We start from the raw sequence: 21,721 nt of genomic DNA, 5'->3' as shown, positions 1-21,721 counted from the left end.
AGGAGTTTAATATAGGGCGGGGTCTGGAGTTAGCGATCTTGGAATGGGACATGGTTGCCGTGGTGTTTTTCCTCTTCAAGGCGAGTCCGTCCTGTGCGCGTGTATTCGTTCATATATTCCTATGGGGATTGGGGTGGAGTGGGGGAGTGTTAAAAATCACTACCCTTAAAAGTTCCAAACAGTGAGGAAGAGCTCTGAATTCATTTGTGTTGAAGAGAGGAAAGACTCTCTTGCCTAAACTACTTAAAATATATACGGAAGAGGGTTGCCAGTATCACGTGATTTTACACAAATGGAAAATAAAATTTAAAATCTGAGTCAAAATCTTAATATCTCCATTTCTTGTATGGTTTTTCCTATGCTGTTATGCAAAACAAGCGACATTTCATTGTTTATAATACTTAACCATATTTAGCCTTTTTGCTAAATACACAGATCAAGTCACCTGAGGTAAAACCGAAACAGTCCCTTAGATTGTCTTTTGTATTTGGTTTTTTTTTTTTGGTTCTACTGCTAAAAGATGATTATTGCAGAATTTGAAGATAAGAATGAGGTTTGAATGAATAGTAGACTCATTATGGAAAGAATGCTGAAGTAAATTATTTTTTATTTTTGAGAACATATTTGAACATATTTAAAGTGAATAGAAAATTCAGTTCAGAATTTGTTTTCTAAAATAATTGAAATTTCTCTTAAGTTTAGTCACAAAACTGATGTCACTCTTGAAACGCTCAAATTTTACTTGAAAAGCTGTCAGCTGTAAGACCATGTGAATCACTCTCTGTTTCTTCTCCTCTCAAATCTAAAAGGTCTCTTAACTGAGCATTGACAACGAAGTCTGGATTCGTTTGTGGTCTGTTAGTAGGGCATCTTTTTTCAGCTACCTCCGTATCAGGTCCAAGAGTAGCTGAGGGAGGATTAGTAATTGGATATGGAGCCCTTCACATGTAGGTCATTAAATTCAAGCTGGCACAGTGCTATGCCAAATCTTTTCAACAGCTGTTCAGTTGTCCCTCTGGATCTGCCTTATGAATAATTACATATTTTTTTCAGAGTTAATACCATCCTTAGATATTTAAAACAAAATTTTCAAATTACTTTAAAATCCCTTATGTATTAGTAGTGGAGTCAATGGATTTTCTTTTGACATAGCCATTTAACCTTATATGGTGCGAAATTTAAAATGATTCTAGTTATCAATCTAAAGCAAGCTCCAAAAAAGTACCAGCAAATAAAATAAAAGGGGCAGTTTAACCAGAGATTGAAACATATAGAAAGTTTGGGAAGGTAAAGTCATGCTATAAGTAATACTATTTCCAGTGATTTGTAAAATTTGTGTGTTTATTTGGGATGTCTTTTGAGTTCCATGCTTTTTGTCTTAATACTGTTGATATGAAGTTAATTAAATCATGATCTCTGTCCTTAAGGAATCCCTAATCTAGTGGGATAGTCAATGGCAAATAAATACCATACTATACAACATATAATGTATTTGAGATGCATGTACATGGAAAGGAGCAACTAAATGCTCCTGGAGGCAGGGGATGTGGTTTTAGAAACTGAATAATTTGCCCCATCTTGGAAAGTAAGTAGGAGTTTTCCAAATATCAAGGAAGGAATGGTATTTAAAATATTGAGGACAGTGAGAGCAAAGACATGCCATAATTTGGCACATGAAAGAAAAGCTGTGAGTAGGATGAGGAAGAAAGAAAGAATAACCCTAAAGGTTTTTCTAATTTGGACAACTGTAAGAATGTAATTCTGTCAACTGGGCCATTTAAAAAATAGTGGAAGGAAATTAGGTTTAGAAAAAAAATAGTTTGGGGGAGTCTGTAGGATATCTAAGTAGTAACATCTCAAAGTCAGCACACATTTGGTAGTTTAGGCCAACATAAGAAGTTGTAATCAAAGAGATAATAATAGTCCATAGGTTATAAACTTACAATGTCTATGAGGACTAGAAGATACCAAATGAGAGAGGCTATCTGGGAGAAATGGCACAAACCTGAGAGCACATTACCTGTTTAATCAGAGTACAAATGCCAAATAGGTATGTGAGCCTAATGATATCAGATCTTAAATTTTTAAGAGCAAATGAAAATCTGGATTTTTATGTGAAATCTGATCTTTAAATGTTGGTAACTATTCTGTTTATTTTAAAAAACGAGCAGGCTAAACAAAACATGTCTGTGGACCACATTCAAACAATTGTCAGCCAGTTTGTTAAACTGGACTATAGATTATAGAATGAGAAGAGGGCTACAGATAGAACCAAATTTTATAACACAAAAACATACTAAATACAATTATGAGCTCCTACAAATCTTTGACCTGAAAATACTGAACAATGCTAACAAGATCCATTACTTTAAGCCTAGTTCTGATTCATTAAGTCTGAGAGTACTCTTCAGCAAATTGGGAGTAGGAGGGTGTAGGAATAGAGTAACACTTGGCAAATATGTTAATTTCAGATAAAAAACCAAAATTAGTGAATTTTTTTAACCTTGAAAGGTACCCAAAAGACAAAGTCAACCTATCATATATAATAATTTCAACTTGCATTTTGATTGACTTGAAATATAGAAAAAGTTTATGATGTTTATTAAAAATACCTTATCCCCTGCATCCTACCTCCCAACGAATATATGCATATTGAAGACTCTAGGCAGATGATGGTGGAGACAGTGTAGTTTGAATCTCCTCATAAAAACAGGTAGAGCATGTAGGATAGCAAAACAGTAATAACCACAATAACCTCAGATCATGGCTACAACATAACTTACATGAAAAAGATTCCTTGTAAAGTTCAAAATTCAAAATACCAGCAGATAGGAAGAAACCACCAACTTAGTATCAGTGTCTGTGTAGGAGGAAATACTGGAAAGACAACAAGTATCTGAAAAGAATGAGGATCCTAAAACTGCCGACAGGTATTTGCTAAAAAGCAAGGGAGACCAATGTGAGATGAGCAGCAAAAGTGGCAGACTAATTTCAAGGTGAGTACAAAGGGATGAGCAGGAAGGTCTGAAAGTGCTGGAGGGGTGTGGAACCTATGAATTCTCAGAACTTAGTAAACCTGAACTTCCTTCTTAAACAAAGCTTACCACTAAGGAGAAACTTCGGGAAGTAGAGTCCAAATTGAACAGAATAAGGACAATAGAGGCAAAGGAAAAAACAGGTCCAGATGGAAACGAGAGTTCAGATGATGACATACATTATGTGTCATTTTATGAAAACATCAGAAAAGGTAAGCTCTAGAACCATCAGGCTAGAAAAGATGTTCTACCCACTTCTCCCTGTTAAAATTACAGAATAACTTGCTTAGCTTAAAAATCTGCTACAAAAAAGAATCAGAGTTGAATCCTATTTAATGTTATAAGAATATGAAGCAGAAACTATAGCCCAATATTTCAAAACAAGATACATATTTAAATGATAAAAGATAGAACAACATAAACTCAGAAATGAAGTGATTAAAGAAGAGAAGATTTGAAGGGACATGACAGAACTCAGAAAAGAATATGAAAACAGTCATGGATATTCAACATCACCCTTGGAAGTCCTAGCAAGTGCAACCAGACAAGAAATGAAAAGAGAATTAAAACTATCTCAGTTGACATGATTGTCTATGTAAAAAGTCCCCCCAAATCAACAAAAAAGCCCTTGTGGAACCAATAAGTGATTATAGCAAGGTCGTAAGATACAAGAGTAACATGCAAAAGTTAATTGATTTCCTACCAGCAATGAAAATTGGAATTTGAAATTTTAAAAACAGTAGCAACAAAAATAATAGGTATAAATCTGACAAAATATATACAGTACCTATATGAGGCAAACTACAAAGCTGATGAAAGAACTAAAAATCTTGAATAAACATAGAGGCATTCTGTGTTCATGATTTAGAACACTTGATATTGTAGAAATGGTCACGCTGTGTGCCTATCTTGGTTTCTGATATCGTTATTCAAGAAAAGGAACCACAGCTCTTTGGAAAAAGGACTGATTCTAGGATTGGGATGAAAATATTCAAGATGAGCCTGGAGCATCTTTTAATGTCAGAAATTAAGGAAATAGTTGCACACACACAGGGTAGGGTATGTCAAAGGAATGCAGGAGCTAACTGAAAGAGCTCCCAATAGCTAAAGCTGGAAAACAGTAGAAACAAAGTAGTACTGGATTTAACCCAAAATATAAGATAAATACTCATAAATAGGCAACTGCAAACTATCTGCCTACCCAGCTGCTCAAGGACTGGTTTCCAGGAACAGCCCAGGCAGACTAAGCCCTTCTTTCCCTTTTTCCTGGAAATTACGTGGGCCACTAAGGTTGCAGAGCCTGAACTGTTGGAGCAACGCCTGTGGCAAGTCTGATATTTCAGAAGTTGAAATGGAAATAGGCTACCTTTGCAGGAAAGCAGTTCAGGACCTGCCACATGAGTGTCATAGAGTGGCATGTGTTTCCACAGCTAGGAAGCCCTGAATTTTAACCCTCTTTTAACCACGATTTGAAGATGCCTTGGAAAAACCTCTCTTATAACTAAAACCCAGAAACAAGACATATTCTGGAAATTGGATAGTTTCTGTCTTGTGAATGCAGACATTCTCAAAAAGTACATATTTAGAAGTCCATACTATGTTAAGTGATGAATAAATGGGAGAGAAGAGACAAATCTCTCATGCAGAGGAATTTCAAATAATTTATGTAATACTCCACTCTCAAGGAGGAAGAACAAAACGAACTACTCCTTAAGTAGGGGCCACACATCGTACTTCCTTCAAAGAGTACAGGGTGTAAAGGAAGATGGAGAAGTAATTTTACAGTGGAGAAACCTGACAATACTGCTCTGTCAGGTGATCAAGGTCAGCATCAACAGTGATAAATCATGTTGATAGTATGTTCCTTTGATATGATGTGTAAATGGCACCTCTCTTGTCTTCCTCCCCCAAACCTATAGGCCCAGTCAAATCATGAGAAAAACCTCCTACAAAATCCAGTAAAGGAGCATCCTACAAAACACCTGGCTTGATCCTACAAACTACTTCCAATCTGTCAAGGTTATAAAAAACAAGGAAAATAAACTGACATAGTCATAAGGGTCTCAAGGATACATGACAACTAAATGTAATGTATCCTGGATGGGATATTAGGATAGGAAAAAAGCACTAGATAAAAATGAAGGAAATATAAATAAAGTATGCATTTTAGCTAATAATAATATATTAATGTTTTATTAAATTAATCTCCCACACTAATATGAAATATTAATAATAGGGGTAACTGAATGCAGGCTGTATGAGAAATCTCTGGACTGTCTTAGTAAGTAGAATTATTCTGATCAAAATATAAATTTTCTTTACTATAGTTCACTAAAAGTGAGCCATCAATTCTTTCCTTTAAATGCTAGATGTTCAGTTTTGTGTTGCCAAAGATAGTGGAAAGTTAGACTCCTCTTAAGATGACTGTTATTGACCCATGAGGATTTAGTTGTCAAATATCTGTGTGGGGAGCGGAGTGGAGTGGGGGGCAAAGTTCAATTAATAACTCCATTTGGGGAAAATTACTATCCTTTTTGGAGAGTCTTAGATTCCAAATATTTCGTACCTAAGTCTCAAGTTTACTCTTGTTAAGGAAATGAATTTAGTGGGTTTTAATTTTCTCAGAGAATTCTTAAACAATACCTTTTAAAATAGTGTATGTATTCTCCTGTAATCTTTTTGCCTTCGCATAAAAGATCACCACATCATAAAAAAATTCTTAACCTAACAAAAATACTTTTTGTGGTATTTCTTGAAAATGCTAAGTCCCTCACTGAATGAAAAATACATTATTAGACTTAGGGATAACTGGAATGTCTCTCTAAAAATTTTTTTTCATTAGTATCACATTTCTTTCTAAGAACAGAGTAGTGTTCTGATGTTATAAAGTTATTTTTCCCCTGTAGCTATCATCCTGACTTACCATATCTGTATCTATTTGGGTAATACATTTCCTTCCAGCCTTCAGTGGGGTGAATTTCATTTATCTTCTAATCTTGGAAAATTACTTAACTCCTAACAACCTCTGATACTCAACAGAAACACAACTTGTACTTTGGAATTAGTCATCCATCTTTATTTCGTAGTTGTACATTTATTGCAGCAAAAGAGTAGTGTAGCAAATATTCCACAGCATCACATACTACCAGCAGAATTTCATTGCAATAGCATTGTTTTAAAATCTATTATTTGATTTTGACCTAGCTAGCACAGATCAATTTTTCCCCCTGTATGTTCATCCCAGACACCTAATATGATAATCAAATGCTCTGTTAGGCTCCATACAAAATTGTGGTGGACTTATTAAAGAACAGCCCCAATTAATAATTCTGTGTCATCTGTAAGAAATCAATTTCTTTCCACTTCCTTTCTCTAATGCTTTTTAGGTACAGGAGAATATTGGACTAGGTTTCAAGGTTTGTTCTTTTATATTTCTTATATCATTTTACCAAATTAATCTGAGCCTCATTTTTTAATATGTAAAATGATTATTGTTAGGATATACTGTAAAAAATGTAAAGTACTTAGCATAATGTATTTTACATATAATCATTCCATGGATGGCAATTCTTATTATTTTTATACTGTGTTGTGCTTCTGTCCTTCATATGCAGTGTAATTTGCTGCTGAGTTTTGGGATGTATCTCCTACATATATTATATAATGTTTGCTTGATCAACAGAGCAACAGAAGAGAATGACTCTCCTCGGGTACACAGAATTTACTGAATATGGAAAGAGTTTGGCATTCTTATTTCCTCTCCAGTGAAACAATCTTAAGTCTTTCACATGTTATCTTCAAAAGAAAAAGCTATAAGCAAAATATAAAAGGATGATGTTATTTCTTATCAACAGAAGCAGCCTTATTGAACATCCTGTGTTGAAATGACTACCTAAGACAATGACTCAAAGGAGCTTTCTAGTGGAAAGCAAATGCTCAAAGGAAACAGCACTTATTTTATTTGGCAATAGTGACATGCCTTTTATTGGCTGGACTCTGGTAAACACCTGACAAGAATGGTACTTTACCCAAAGACACACGTGTCATGCACTGCATATTCTAGCCTTAAACATTAAAGGTCTATATAACTGTGAGCCTCAAATGGAAATACAGAGAACAGTTCTTAAAGAATCACACAAGATTCAAACAGGTCCTTAATTTAAATAAATATGTGAAGGTTAAGTTACTAAAATGACTTCATGTTACTGTGTATGTTATGCAGAAATTGTATAAATACACAGAAATCTATTGAAATGTAAAATGATAAAGCACTTTCACATTACCTTGAGTTTATAATAACTACTATTCATAAAAACATATTTCTTTGACAAAGTTATTTTTCAAAGACTGGCCTTTTTAGAAAACTTGTTATTTATAACTTTAAAGTGATAGTCATAACCATTTTATTTTTGTGTAAGTACTTTAGCCATGATTTGCATATGAAACAGTGATAGCAAAAAGTTCTAATCTCAATAGTTCTTAAAGGCAAAGAATTTTCATTTTTTATTTCTTTACATGAAAATATTTTTCAAGAGGATATGTGCTTAATTTTGGAGATTTTTACATTTTATATTTCATTTGGTGTCCTCGTCTGTCAAATTGGCTTTTACCTGGGTTGTCTAGAAGATTTAAGCCTAGGGTTAGGATTCTGGAAAAGGGTTTTGAGAGAGACAAGAGTAGTTTAAGAAGCCATTTTATACTTAAGTATGCTGTAAGCACTTTGAAGTTCATTTAAATAGACCTTCACCGACACTCTATTCCCTCCTTTCCCAAAACATCCCCACATGCCCCATGAGCCACCTCATTTTAGTAGGTTTTGTTCATACCAGGTCTCTGTTGGGGGAGTTTCCAAGGACCAGAAAAGAGCTGATTCGGCTAGCAGAACCTTGGCCGTACTAGGGTATTTGCTTTAATTCTAGAGAAATTTCCTAATTAATTTTCTGTAGCAAAGTGTTGAGGGCTGAAATTCCCCTTCTGAGTCTCTTCCTAGGAATGGGATTCAGAAAGCCTGGGGGACTCCCAGCCAGCCTGGGGACTCAGATAAGTGTTTCTTTTCATAGATACAGCTAGAGTTCTAAACTGATGTACTCAGTTGGCCTGTTAGCAAGGTAATGGCAGGCAGTGCCACTTTGCTACAACCCCATACAGTGTCACCCATGAGGAGAATCATGTAAGTTTCGGAAATGACAGTTCTATCTACTCTGACATTATTTTTGAGTGATTGGTGGTGGTAAAACTTAGGTATTTTTAATTTAAATCCTAAAATTCAGAGTGTTTTTTTAAAATAATAACATACACATAGTATTAAAAAATTCAGAGATGACCATACAAGACATAATAAAATTCATTTAAGTTTGGCTGAGTTTGAGAATTCTCACCACCCTGCCACATAAAGTGGTAAAATACAAAGATAGGCATTTAATATCAGAGGCATGATGATGATTAAGAATTGAGCAGAAGAGTATCACCTCCAGTTTTCCTCAAATGCCCCTCTTAATACTGAATTTATAGGAGGGTGGACTGGTTTAATTCAAGTCTCAAAAGTGAAAATTTTCTTGGTTTTCCATGTTGAGTAAAAAAAATTAAGAACAGAGACTGAAAACTACAACCCACCTAAGTTTAATCATTAATTGTGAGCCCTTTGGTGAACTTAGGTCCTGATTTTGGAGTTTGGAATCTGACCTTTCTTCAAAGATAAACATTATTGCAGGTTCTGGGGAGGGTCAGTCCCTCCCTGCCAAAGGAAGAGTCCACTTCTCAGTGAAGCCTAGCTGGGCCTGGATGTGTTAGACGGTAGCTGATCACTATGATTCTTCTTGCTGTGCTTTTTCTCTGCTTCATTTCCTCATATTCAGCCTCTGTTAAAGGTAAGTTTGTGTTGCCTTTTGCTAAACTTTGATTTTAATCATCGAGGGAAAGCGTCTGTATGTGTGTGTGCGTGTTTATAGTGAAAGAGCTCCAAACTAGACCATCTTCAAAACCATGTAACTTTGGAATGTTGTGAAGGCATGACTGGTGGGTAGGAAAACCAAGCTCCTATTCCTACATACGTTAAGAAAACAGAGGTTCCTTTTAGTTTCAGTCCCTCAGACTAGTGTGTGACTTGCATCAATTTCTCATTCATGGTTTTTTTTTAAAAAGGGAGAAGAAAGATGCCAGATATTGTTACCTGCTTCCATTGGTCACTAACTGAATACAGCTCCTTCATTTGAATTGTAAAAGAGGATTTTTTTTAAAGTTCTTGAATTTCTGTCTAGTTGCTTAGCAATGTGACATCAAGAAGAATTAGACCCAGTGAGAAAGGCATTTGATTTGCCAAAGAATTATGAATGAGATGGTAAAGCATGTATTTTATCCACTGCCATTCGAAAGTGACAGAATTGTCATAATTGGTCAGTTAAAGAAAAAAACTACGTGATATAGATTTAAGAATGAATACTTATTATCTTTGGGAAAATAGTGTTGCTAGTTACAGTTTCTATTTTAGGATAGAACTGATTTTGGAAAACACATGAATTGATACCTTTAAGAGAAAACAAATACATTTTATAGGGAATAGTTTCAAAAAAACTGGATGAAATGTATTAATATGGAATCTTGTCTAAAACAAGAACATAAACAAACTCCTTAGATTTCTAAGTGTTGCACCTTTAAAGTCATCACTTTTTAGAGTCTGCTGAAAGGGCCCACACAAACCGCAGTAGTTTGTAGTTACTAACATGTAATGCAGTTAAAATAGGGCCCAATTTTAATAACTGTGTACTCTAAGTAACTGATATAAAAACATTCACTTGTAAGTGTCTAAAACCCTTTTGGAATAAATAAAGTGATCATAAAGTGAAGTCTGTCTCAAGATTTGTTGTGTGGAAAAATTCCACATTAGGAAAAAAGACAACCTTTGTTATTGAAGAATAAATGCAGGGGTAAATTTAAATTATTTCACTTAAACAAATTACACTTTAGTTTCTTGAACTAAAGATTGCATTTTTCACCAGCTTCAAAAACGTTTAATTATTAAAGATACAGTCCTTACTTGGCATTACCTTCCAAATAAAATGTTGTGTGTTTGAAATATGACAGACTTATATTCCATAATGTGAGATATAATACCATGGTTACGTCTGAGAAAAAATTGACATATAGTAGTTATTGTGGCTTTCTCTTTTCTTCCCTACTCTATATATGAGAAAATTGGGTAACCTGATGTTTTCAAATATATGCACTTACAAAGACTGTTAAAAATAAATACACACACATAAACACAATAGTGACTTACAGGGAAATATGGTTTAGAATATGACAGAGAGCTACAGTTAGTTGTGTACAAGCTCAATGGCATATCCAGATTTTTAGAACCTGAAACATATCAATATAGGTGCTACTTTGAGGTAAGATTACAGAAACATCTTACTTTTGCAAATGTCACTGAAAAAAACATGGCATGTGTACATGTTCTAGAGTCCCCTTTCAAGATGTAGGAAGGTGCCTGGACACGTGAGGGCCCCAAAACTTAAGAACCATTAGGTTCATGATACAAGCTGCATATGCTAATATCATAAATAAGAAATATAGGACTTGACAGCTCTCTGTCTACATGTGATTGCCTTTTGTATTAGAGTACTATGATTTAATTATCGATCCCTTGCCCTGTGTAATGAATTGACACTTAATGACCAAACTCATTGTGAAGAGCCACTTTAAAATCAGGCCATCATAAATTTTGGGATCCTAGGCATCACCTCAAAGCTCATCTCAAATTTAACTATCAGTGTAGCTGTTTAGCAAATCCCCAGATCCGGGTGGCTGTTGAGTGCAGGTTGGACTGGAGAGAATGGAGGTGGAGGTTAGGATTAGCATGAAAGAGGTCTTATTAAGAAGAGATGTGCTAAGTGTAAATGTTCTGACTCAGGTTTTTCCTACTTTTGAGTCATATTTTGTAATGGTGGCTCTCTTCTCAGGGGTTTTCTTTGTATTTTCTTTGTAGTGCTTTTACTTTTAATAACCCACACATGAACTTTCTACTTAATCTTGTCACCTTTAGACCTGAACTGTTCCTTCATTTCTAGTCTTTCTCTAAGTCGCAGGCCTGACCCATATTTTTCAGCCCATTCACATTAATCATTTTCCAAATTTCTTTCCTTATCCTTCATCCTACCATTGTACTTCCAGTCATATAGTTTTCTGTTGGAACCCTAAATCCCATTACCTATCATCCTTATCACTACTGCATGTCTCTTCAAACCTTACCTTTAATTTATCTCTACTTCATCTTCTTGCTTAAGCCTATTAACTGTGCTATTGTAGTCATCTAAGTTTGATAAATGAGTATTTTAAGCTATTCCTCAACAGGTTCAAAACTAAGAGTTTTGCTTTTAAGTCACTTAAACATTCTAAATGCACTTAAAGGGGTACATTGAAGAGGCGCTGACTCCATTTTGGGCTAAAATTAATTTCTTTTCTGGCTTTATCGAACATTAGTTCCAAAAAATGCCATTGTGTGTACTTGCAGAGTAACACCCTAAGAAAGAAATCAAGTCAACATTATAAATACAACATGCCCCTATTGCCCAGTGTTTCCAGATCTCTGAATAACATAAACAGAAATACTTGGCAAAGATGAAAGGGTAACAGGGACAACACCATAGTACAAGCCATGTATTTGAACCATTCTGGACATCTCCTGTCAAGAGAGGTAGGGACAAGTTGTAGGAGAGCAAGGCCCATCTTCTGTGCATTACCCTTCCATGTCATAGTTGAAAACTGATTTATTACATATATGTTGTCCCTTTTCACATTCTTTTGACCAGTAAACTGAAAGAAAAAAATTATCAACAGGATAGTTTGGAAAGCTTTGGAATTTCAGAGAGGTCATCTTCTTACTTTTCATAGTTATTTTAATTAGAAGACACCTTCATGTAGTCCACAAAACTTAGATCTCCATAAATTTAAAAATTCTACATTATATCTGCTCTATATATATGAATGCAGAGTCAGCTTTTTTCAGCTGTCATACAATGCTTACCTTTCAGAATTGCTGTGAGGATTAGATAAGACAACATGTATTTCCTTTATGCCTTATTTGGAACTTAATAGGGCCATAAAAAGAAGGCCTCTCTGGCCAAAACATCTTTCTTGGCCATAAAGTCAATGTTTGGACCTGCAGTTGGGTCCCCAGTTAAAATGTAGAAGAGGTGAATGTAGGAAGGCTAGAGGAAGTCACAGACTTCCTCTCCTTCAAGGTTTTTCCTGACTTTGTATACCTCTGTATCTCATAGCTGTGGTTCTGTCTGACTTGATGCTTGGACACAGTCAGTTTTTGTGCATATACACTTGCATACCCACTCTCACACTTCCTTTTTCTGGCTTTTCTAGATTCCTGTTTCTTTTGTCTCCATATCCCCTTTCTTTGAAGGTTTGGCAGATCATGTAACTTCACCACCCAAAACTCTCTGTTGGCTTCCCATCTCACTCAGTCACATTCTTTTTCTATGCAAATGTCCTGCCAAGTCTCTGCCCCCCATGGAAGCCTATTTGACCTCATCTCCTCCTTCTGTGGCTTTGACTTACTCGATTCCATTCTCATTGGCCTCCTGATGTTCCTCCATTACACCTGCATGAGCCCTCTTGGGTCCTTTGAATTTGCTCTTTCCCAGGTAGGGGAATGTGGAGGTAGGAGTGTGGGGATGGAGGGCAGGGGGATGCACTTTCCACAGATACCATGTAGCTAGCCTGACGCCTTTGCCCAGAATCATACCTGCTCACAAAGTTCTTTTCCTCAGCACCCCCATTCCCTTTCCTGTTTCATTTTTCTTCTTTAGCTCTTCTAACATATTGTATACTTTGCTTAAATGCTTATTTTTTTAATTTCCCATCTCCTCTTCATTTACCTGTAAACCCACATTTGTCTGCTTGTTAACTGGTATAGCTCCAGAGTCTAGAAAAGTGCCTGCCACCAAATACATGCTCACTACATCCTTGTTGAATGAGTGAATGAATGAATGAATTCCTAGCTCACTGACTAAGAATGGGAAGGAGTTCAACCTAAATGTTTAGATGTGTTTATACTATAGGAAGAGCAAAGTGTCTTGAGCCAGACAGCCTGGGTTCAGATCCTGCCTCCATCACTGTCTGGGTAATCTTAGGTAAAAGTATAATCTCTGTGCCTCTCTGTTTCCCTTATCTATAAAATTAAGACTGATAATGGTGCCTATCCCATTAGGCTTTTGTAAGAATTAAATAAGTTAATGCACACGAAACACAGCATTTTATTAGACACGATGTATTTTGACCCCTTTTTTTCCTCTGGGCAGTAGGCGATCTAGTAGGTGATAGAAAGAATAAAAACTTTTCAGAGGTTTTCTTGATTTTTTGACTTTGCAAAGTAATTTTACTTCCTTTTTCAGCTGCCTCACGTCTTGCCTACTCATCTCAACCTCCTTTCCTGTCCTTTCCCCACATATGCATATTTCTTGAGGAGGAAAATTTTATGGTTGCCTTTTATAGTTACCTAGGCAATGCAACCTCATTAGCACTGAGGAAAAATGTATACTGAAATCTTTTTTTACTAACTCTTGAGAGACACAGGTAGAAAATCTGCAGATAGAATTTGTATGACCATGAACTTCAAGACATCTCTGGGAAGGACCTGATCCTTTACATTTCTTTGGGTTAAGTTAAACTCAATTGGAGAGAGTGTGAGCTCCCTCATGTATCAATTTTTTTGGCTTCCAATACTAACTTGTATACTATTTGACATTAAATTGCCCATGCCAAGTTAAAACCTTTGCTAAGATTTTATGTAGTAAAATAAAACACCATTTTAGTCAGGAACAGCTGATATAAGTTTACATATGCATAACATTGAGATAAACCTTTGTGCTAAAAGCTTACTAGTTTAATTAATAAATTACATTAGAGGCATATATTTTAAGTTTTCAAAATATCCAACTTAGGGAACTGACTCCTAACCACTAAAATTACATTGGCATTGAGCTGTTGCATTTGAATGATATGGTAATTAAGAATTGTTCTTATTAATTTTAAAAAGCAATCTCTGGCTGAACTGCTACTTGAAATCATATTCATATACCTCAGTACAGCTGAAGTGAAAAAAAAGAAATTGTATTCATGTAATTAAAAGTGACATAATACATTTCTTTAAAAACCATTCTATTGTTCAACCAGGGCAGTTAGATAATCTGATTATTAATTAACGATACCGACTAAGGTTTTCTGAAATGGAAGCTTATTTGTTTGTTTGTTGTTTTCATTGTTGTTCAAGCCAATGATTTCGGCAGATGGAGAAGTAGAACCATCTTTCATTTGGCAAATATTTACTAAGCTCCCACTGGGCACCACTGTACTGGACAATGGATGCACTGATAGCACAGTCCCTGACCTGACTGGTGCCTCACAACTAAGACTTGACTTGTGTCACTCTCGTTGTACAGGTCACACAACTGGTCTCTCATTAAATAATGACCGGCTGTACAAACTCACATACTCCACTGAAGTTTTTCTTGACCGGGGCAAAGGAAAACTCCAAGACAGTGTGGGTTACCGAATTTCATCCAATGTGGACGTTGTCTTACTGTGGAGGAACCCTGACGGTGATGATGACCAGCTGATCAAAATCACGGTGGGCATTTTCTGCCAGAGATATGCAAAGACTAGACGTCCACAATCTTTGAGACGTATATTGTTCCACAGCACTTGTCTTGTGCTCTCTTGTATATCCACTTAGTTTGTCACTAAAATAAGTAGACCTATAGTTTTGAAGTTTTTCCTAATCAAAAGTGATCTGATCTTTCCAAATTGTTGAAGCAGGCAAATAAGGCATATGCTGGTGAGTAAATGAAATATGATGTCCAGTTCTATGTATTATATTAATAGGCACGTTAAACTAGAATCCATTTGAAATGTTCTGGGAGTGAGGAGTCTGGAATCCATGTTGTATGAGAGACAATTGAGATCACTCTCATAGAAAGAGGAGAGAAGTTGGGCCCCCCAATTTTTCTGCATTCCTTGGTATAAAAGGTGGAATTATTAGTGAGAGACTAAACCTGTTCTGTATTCTTCCTGAGGAAAGAACCAAGCACTCTCTTGCCATGGCAGTGTTTGGTCAGCCACAGTGGTTTAGATTTATCTATTTAGAAAGGAGGTCAAATCAGATGGCCTCTGGGGCCTCTTCCAGTTTTACATACAGTGATTCCACATTTGCTTTTTAAGGACATAAAGAAGTATATTTCCTTAATAAAGCCAATTATTCTATCTGTTAGTGTGAAACAGGTATATAAGACCAAGATTTGCTTCATTACAGCTGATAAATATTTGCTGACACATTTTATAATGAAGTCATTGCAATATATTTAGAGAGCAAGCTGTGATTCTTTGGATTTCTCTAGTAAGTGTTGTGTTTCTGTAGTTGGGTCAAAACTTCATCAGCTATCTGCCTCAGCCATTTCTCAATAGAACAGTAAACTATCTTGCAGAAAACACGATGTACTTCCTTCTTCAGTAATCAAACTGCTTAATTTTGTATAGAGATGAAGTACAATAGGCAGGATTTCTTTCCAACAAATGGCACTGAAAGTGAAGAAATCAGGCAGACAGCAACAGTTCAAAATGATTGAGAAGATAAGAGCAATATAAACAGCCATCTTCTAGTCACAATTCTTGTAAACCTGAAGTCACAGATTCCAAGTATCAGTATTTTTACCTAATTCAAAAACCTAATTTCTTAGTACCCTCTTTATTAAAGTTAATGACAAAGCCCTTTGAATCATGAATTGAAAAGTAACAGAAGAAATTGTGGCCAGCCCTGTTCATTACTTTACCATTTTATTTTGTACGAGACTGATGGAAACAGACATAGGAAATTTTTCTAATAGGTTTCTTTCCATGATTCCAGATAAAGGATGTAAATGTTGAAAATGTGAATCAGCAGAGAGGAGAGAAGAGCATTTTTAAGGGAAAAAATCCATCCAAAATCTTAAGAAAGGAAAACTTGGACGCTTTGAAAAGACCTGTGCTCCTCCATCTAATACATGGAAAGGTAAAAAGTGACTTTTGGAGTCTCACAACTTTTTCTCCAACTTCAAATTCTTCTTCTCTTCAGTTTATAGTATTTTGAGGTGATCATGGTGTCACTGTTTTTATAATAGTTAGAATTTTTTCAAGAATTAATAAACAGGTTGAAAATGAAATGTTTCAGAAGCAAATCAAGGCATTGAATTCACTTATTTTTATAGCTATTATGTTCCCTATTTTTATAAAAATATTTGTAGTAGCATCAAGTATCTGTTTATTGATGAGAGGCCTTCTAAAAAAGGCACATTCCTTGTTGAATTAGGAAGGATTAGAAAGCTACTCTTATACAACACTCATCACAGATGGCTGGATACATTCAGGAGAATAGACAAATTATGAGAATGAAATAATCTAACTGAGATGAGTGATTTTAATTGGTCAGAATGTCAATATCTGGCTTAAGTATGAGGTTGAAGCTTTTGAAAGCATGCTATTTCTGAGTAGAGTTTATTTTTTTAAAAAGTGTTTAGAGATTTTTTTTAAAAGCAACAACTCTGAAAAGCATCTTATAAAAGTAATGAATGCACACTATAATATCCATTTGGAAATTTGTACAGAAAATTCTCTAAGTATATATTACTCATGGTTTGATTGTAGTCTACTAAAATGGTCTTAATATGTTTGGAATTGAGAAGCAATTGTTATCACTGAATTATTAGGCATTATATATATGTGGGTTTATGAAAGTATAGATATATTTACATGCATAAAACTGTATCAGTAAAAATGAAAGCTCAATTTTAGAAAATAAGGTAGAAAACAGAAAGGAGCTATTATAGATAAATCACACACATCTCTAAAATTTCTCTAGACTTGAAATTTCTGGATTCAAAATAAAGATGAAACAAATACTTCAAAATACAAATTTCAGACATGTGATATTTACTAATCATGATGCGCATTTTTATATAAAGTGCTAAAAAGATGCTTACAAGAAGGATTCTTGTGTTGTCACCTCTCCTACAACCAATCACTATCATGACACCATGTTTGGAATACTTCTGTTTCTTCTCCAGTTGTCAAAATACTTACCATGTTTCAGGCTTTGATCAGAGGCCCTTTCTTTTATAAAGTTCACATCCTTCCAGCCAGTTGGAAATACCCACCCCTCTTTTGGACCCTTTTAGCACTTTGTAACTCACTCTTGGCCTTTATAACTTTCTTTTGGTCATTTGTGTTCATTGCTAGATTATGGGTTTTAGTAGAGAAAATTCCAATTCTTCTTTATATTCCAGCCCCTCCTTTGTCCTTTACACCCTTGGGATCCCTTTCTCCTCGGAGCATCTAGAACCATGCCTTGCACTGACAGACTTGATGTTCAAGGAAGACTTTCTCAATATTCTCCCAAATCCTGTACTCTCCTGGGCTTATTCTACCCAAGCATTTGTCACAGTGTATTGCAACCCTCTCTTTATTTGTCTCTGCCCACATTTAAAGTAAACTTTTCATGGGCAGCAATGGTATCCTTATTTCTGTATCTTCAGAGCCTTGCTTATAGTGGAAACTCAATAAATGTCTGTACTCCAAAAGAATGAACCTCTAAGGTTATATGGAGCTAAAATGAGTTTAACTTTGAGAAAAGTTCAGTTTATTGTCTGGTTACTAATAGGCAAAACGTAGTGAGCACTTACTGTGCACCAGAGGCTGACTGGAGGTATTATCTGAATTACCTCTTTTAGCCTCATGCAGCTGTAGGAAGCAGGTGCTGCTTTATCATCCCCTTGTGATAGATGAGGAAACCAAAGTTGAGAGAAGACACTTGCCTAGGGTCACACAAATGGCAAGTAGTGGAACTGGAATATGAAATAGGTCTAATTTCAGAATCTAGGCTAGAAACCTTTATTTTATACTATCTTCCAGCTGGAAAATATTTGGGAAAATACTAACTCTTTGGCTGACTTGTATTCTCCTATTTCATTCTTCACCATGTCCATTAACTCACTTGATTTTCATACGGCACAACTTTGTTAACAACATGAAATACTATTATTTTCTTCTCTGGCCTTCCAATGTGGCAAAACACTTAAGCCCATAAAATACTAATTACATTATAATCTTAATGACAACCTATCATTTTATAGCTCCTTGGGTAGCAGCTGAGTACAAAGTTTTTTGTTACACACACAAAATAACTCAGTGCCCTCACTGTTCAAAGGCTGGGATGGAGCTGCCACATCATTATTTCATTGACTCCAACATGCCAGTTCTACAGGAGTGACTTGTGATGATTTACTGTAGCCACAGGTTAAAGTACACTGAGGTATCTTTCAGTTATATGATAAAGTTGGAAAAAACTGGACCCTGGAGACTAAAAAGCCATGTGGAATTTTCAGCCACATCATTGTCAGAAAAATCATTATGTAAACTCTCACTTTGGTTTGCTGTGAGAGAAATTATGCAACGAAAGACTGAACTACTATAAAGAATATTTTCTACTCCAGGCAGAAATTCAGTTTTACTCCCTGAAATTTCTGTGATTCAAGGATGCTCATCAGCATGTTTTTGTTTTGTCCCTCCAGAGCCCCCTGTTTGAAGCTCCCATATTTACACTATAAAAGAGAGCCCACTAAAACAAATAGATGCATGTTTATTGCACATCTTTTTTCCAAGTCCATTCTTCTTCCCTACTTAAGCATTTGGTCATGACTCAAGTTTTGTCTATAAATTGTAAATGTGGAAATACAACGGTTTCCTGGTTGATTAACACTAACAAGCAAAATATGCCACAAGTTACAGCATGGATTCTTTTGCACCTGAAATGCTAATCCAATTAACTGGATAATTACTAGATTTCCCTTTCTGCTTTTTGCTGTCAGTATTGATTAATTAAGCACATGGCTGCTGAGCTGACCCTTTATTTTGTGTTGTTATCTAAGCCATTGATTTGCTCTCTGAATCTGGTGGTGTGGCTTTTGTACACACACTGGCTGTCCAAAAGAAATATGACACCTTGAGAAACTTCCGATTCTTCATATATTTCTTCACTTACCTGTTTTCAACTGTGCATTTCCTTGCTCTGGTCTGTCTTAAACACATATCAAAGATATGTTTAGAGACATAGCTCTGGCTGAGTAGACCAAATAAAATGACTAATCTCTGTTTACTGGGATTGTTTTGTTTACTTTTGCTGTTTGGCCAGCTAATGGAATTTTGCCTTGTCTTATTCTTAAAGAAGTTATAAATTAAGGGAATGTATAGAAACATCTTTTTCTTAAAGAGAAAGTACAGATAATCCTTACTGATTCCAAGGGGAAATTAGTGCTAAAATTTGGCTGGAGGAGGCGCTGCATCTCCTTCCCCACAGCCCACCCATCTCCCTCTGTGTTTGGTTTCCTTGGGGTAAAGGTTTAGTTTGTAACTAGGTTGTCCCTGTTCTCTGAAAGCTCTGGGGACTGTGAATTTAGATAAGTGTCCTGTGCTCTTAAATATTCAAAGCACATATCAGAACTGAATGAAGTGATCAGCTTTATGGCATGAATATGAATACAATAAAAATTACTCAGTTCCTACTGTGAAATAATGGATTCTTAAATTAGTACTTTGACAGCCAAACAGACAAACTGCAAAGTTCTGATTGTATCACTATTATTATTTTAAATTATCAAAAGCCTGCTCAATTCTAACAGTTTTGACAGTTAGCTAATATGGACACTAACGCTGCCTTCGCTTTGGATCTCATTAGCCTGCACCAAAGGAACAGAAATTAGGCCCCAAAGATAGCAGTCATACAAAGGAAAAACTTCTTGTCCACTTTTCCAGTTGTAAGGAAATAATATAAATTAATAAAAGGAATTAAAAAAATTATCTTTCTATCTCACAGTTCACATTGTTCAGCCTGCCAGGAAAAATAAAAAGGGCTCTAACACCATTGTCTTAGACCCTAAGTGGTCAAGATCAAAACTTGATCCTTTGAAGTGGTCTGGTAATAGAAGGGCACTTAGCCTTGAGCTTAGTCCATTGATTAAATCTAAGAACTGGGTTTGCTGAAATTTTAGGTAAAACTTTATAAATGGTCAGGCACATTTTGCAGCCTGGAAGGAAAGTGAGGATACTGGTGATAGTACAAGTATTTTTCCTACATAATTGCTCCTCTTGCATTCTAAATACTAAAGAAATAAAGTATTTGAGATTCAGGCAAAAACAGTCAGGGCCATAAGCATGAGTGTATCATCACCACGTGAGCCCTTCTGACTGTTTCTGGGCCCAAGAGATCCAGTTATGAGCCTATAATAGTCATGATATCTGAAGATCTTAGACTCACAAATATTTGAAAAGGAAGTTACACTGTAATTCCTAAAAGGAAAGAAGACCCAGTTTACAAAATAGAACATCAGAAACTCAGCCGTGGATCTGATAAACTGACAGTGATTTGTTTGCGAATATGATACAATGGATTTTCAGACACTGAGGTGACTATTCCAGTTCCTTTTTAACCTAGACAAACACAATTCCAACATTTGTAGTTTCATCCAGTTTAATGACTAAAATTGATTGCCAAATAAAGTATGTAGTAAATCTGTCACTAGGCAAAGTATATGTAGAAAATAAAAATAGAGATTTGAGGCACTTATTTGGATAATTCAGGCAAAACATTCTCTTCTAAGATCTATGAGAGAATTTTCATATAGGCTGAATCATTCAGATTTGTATTAATTGAATTCATTGCATAATTACTGAGCTTTCTGCTTTACTTGAGAAATCATGGTTGGTTTGAAAGAGAAACAGGAAGGCATTTAGGATGTTTCTGGTAGAAATGCTTAGCTAGAACGCATCTCCTCGTGTAAGGGAAACAAAATAAAAAAAGAACAAATGGGACTACATCAAGCTAAAAATCTTCTGTACAGCAAAGGACACCATCAGCAGAACAAAAAGGCATCCTACAGTATAGGAGAATATATTTGTAAATGACATATCCTACAAGGGGTTAACATCCAAAATACATAAAGAACTCACACATCTCAACAACCAAAAAGCAAATAACCCTATTAAAAAATGGGCAGAGGATATGAACAGATACTTCTCCAAAGAAGAAATTCAGATGGCCAACAGTCACATGAAAAGATGTTTGTTATCAGGGAAATGCAATTATCAGGGAATGCAACATCACTAATTATCAGGGAAATGCAAATTAAAACCACACTGAGATATCACCTCATACTTGTAAGGATGGCCAGCATTGAAAAGACTAAGAACAACAAATGCTGGCGAGGATGCGGAGAAAGGGGAACCCTCCTACACTGCTGGTGGGAATGTAAGCTAGTTCAACCACTGTGGAAAGCAATATGGAGGTTCCTCAAAAAAACTAAAAATAGAAATACCATTTGACCCTGGAATCCCACTCCTTGGAATTTACCCAAAGAAAACAACTTCTCAGATTCAAAAAGGCATATGCATCCCTACGTTTATCGCAGCACTTTTTACAATAACCAAAATATGGAAGCAACCTAAGTGTCTATCAGTAGATGAATGGATAAACAAGATGTGGTACATATACACAATGGAATACTATTCAGCCATAAGAAAGAAACAAATCCTACTACTTGCAACAACATGGATGAAGCTTGAGGACATTATGCTCAGTGAAATAAGCCAGGCGG

At 35.7% G+C, this 21,721-nt stretch overlaps 1 protein-coding gene across 2 annotated transcripts in view; it reads left to right on the top strand.

Annotated features, from left to right (window-relative positions):
• Positions 1 to 21: 21 nt before the first annotated feature.
• Positions 22 to 21,721, top strand: part of MTTP (microsomal triglyceride transfer protein) — a 58,415-nt gene continuing 36,715 nt past the window's right edge. The window contains exons 1-3 of one of the 2 annotated variants that reach the window (XM_017680975.3): positions 22 to 80; positions 14,486 to 14,673; positions 15,946 to 16,089. In XM_017680975.3, coding sequence (XP_017536464.3) covers positions 44 to 80; positions 14,486 to 14,673; positions 15,946 to 16,089 — 369 coding nt within the window. In that variant the 5' untranslated portion in view covers positions 22 to 43. Of the gene's footprint in view, positions 81 to 8,720; positions 8,903 to 14,485; positions 14,674 to 15,945; positions 16,090 to 21,721 lie in introns of those variants that run through there. The other variant, XM_017680974.3, reaches the window with a different exon arrangement.

Source organism: Manis javanica, chromosome 5 (assembly GCF_040802235.1).
Source record: "Manis javanica isolate MJ-LG chromosome 5, MJ_LKY, whole genome shotgun sequence".
Lineage (NCBI taxonomy): Eukaryota > Metazoa > Chordata > Mammalia > Pholidota > Manidae > Manis > Manis javanica.
The sequence above is the reverse complement of the archived record's forward strand: the minus strand, read 5'-3'. Positions and strand labels throughout refer to the sequence as shown.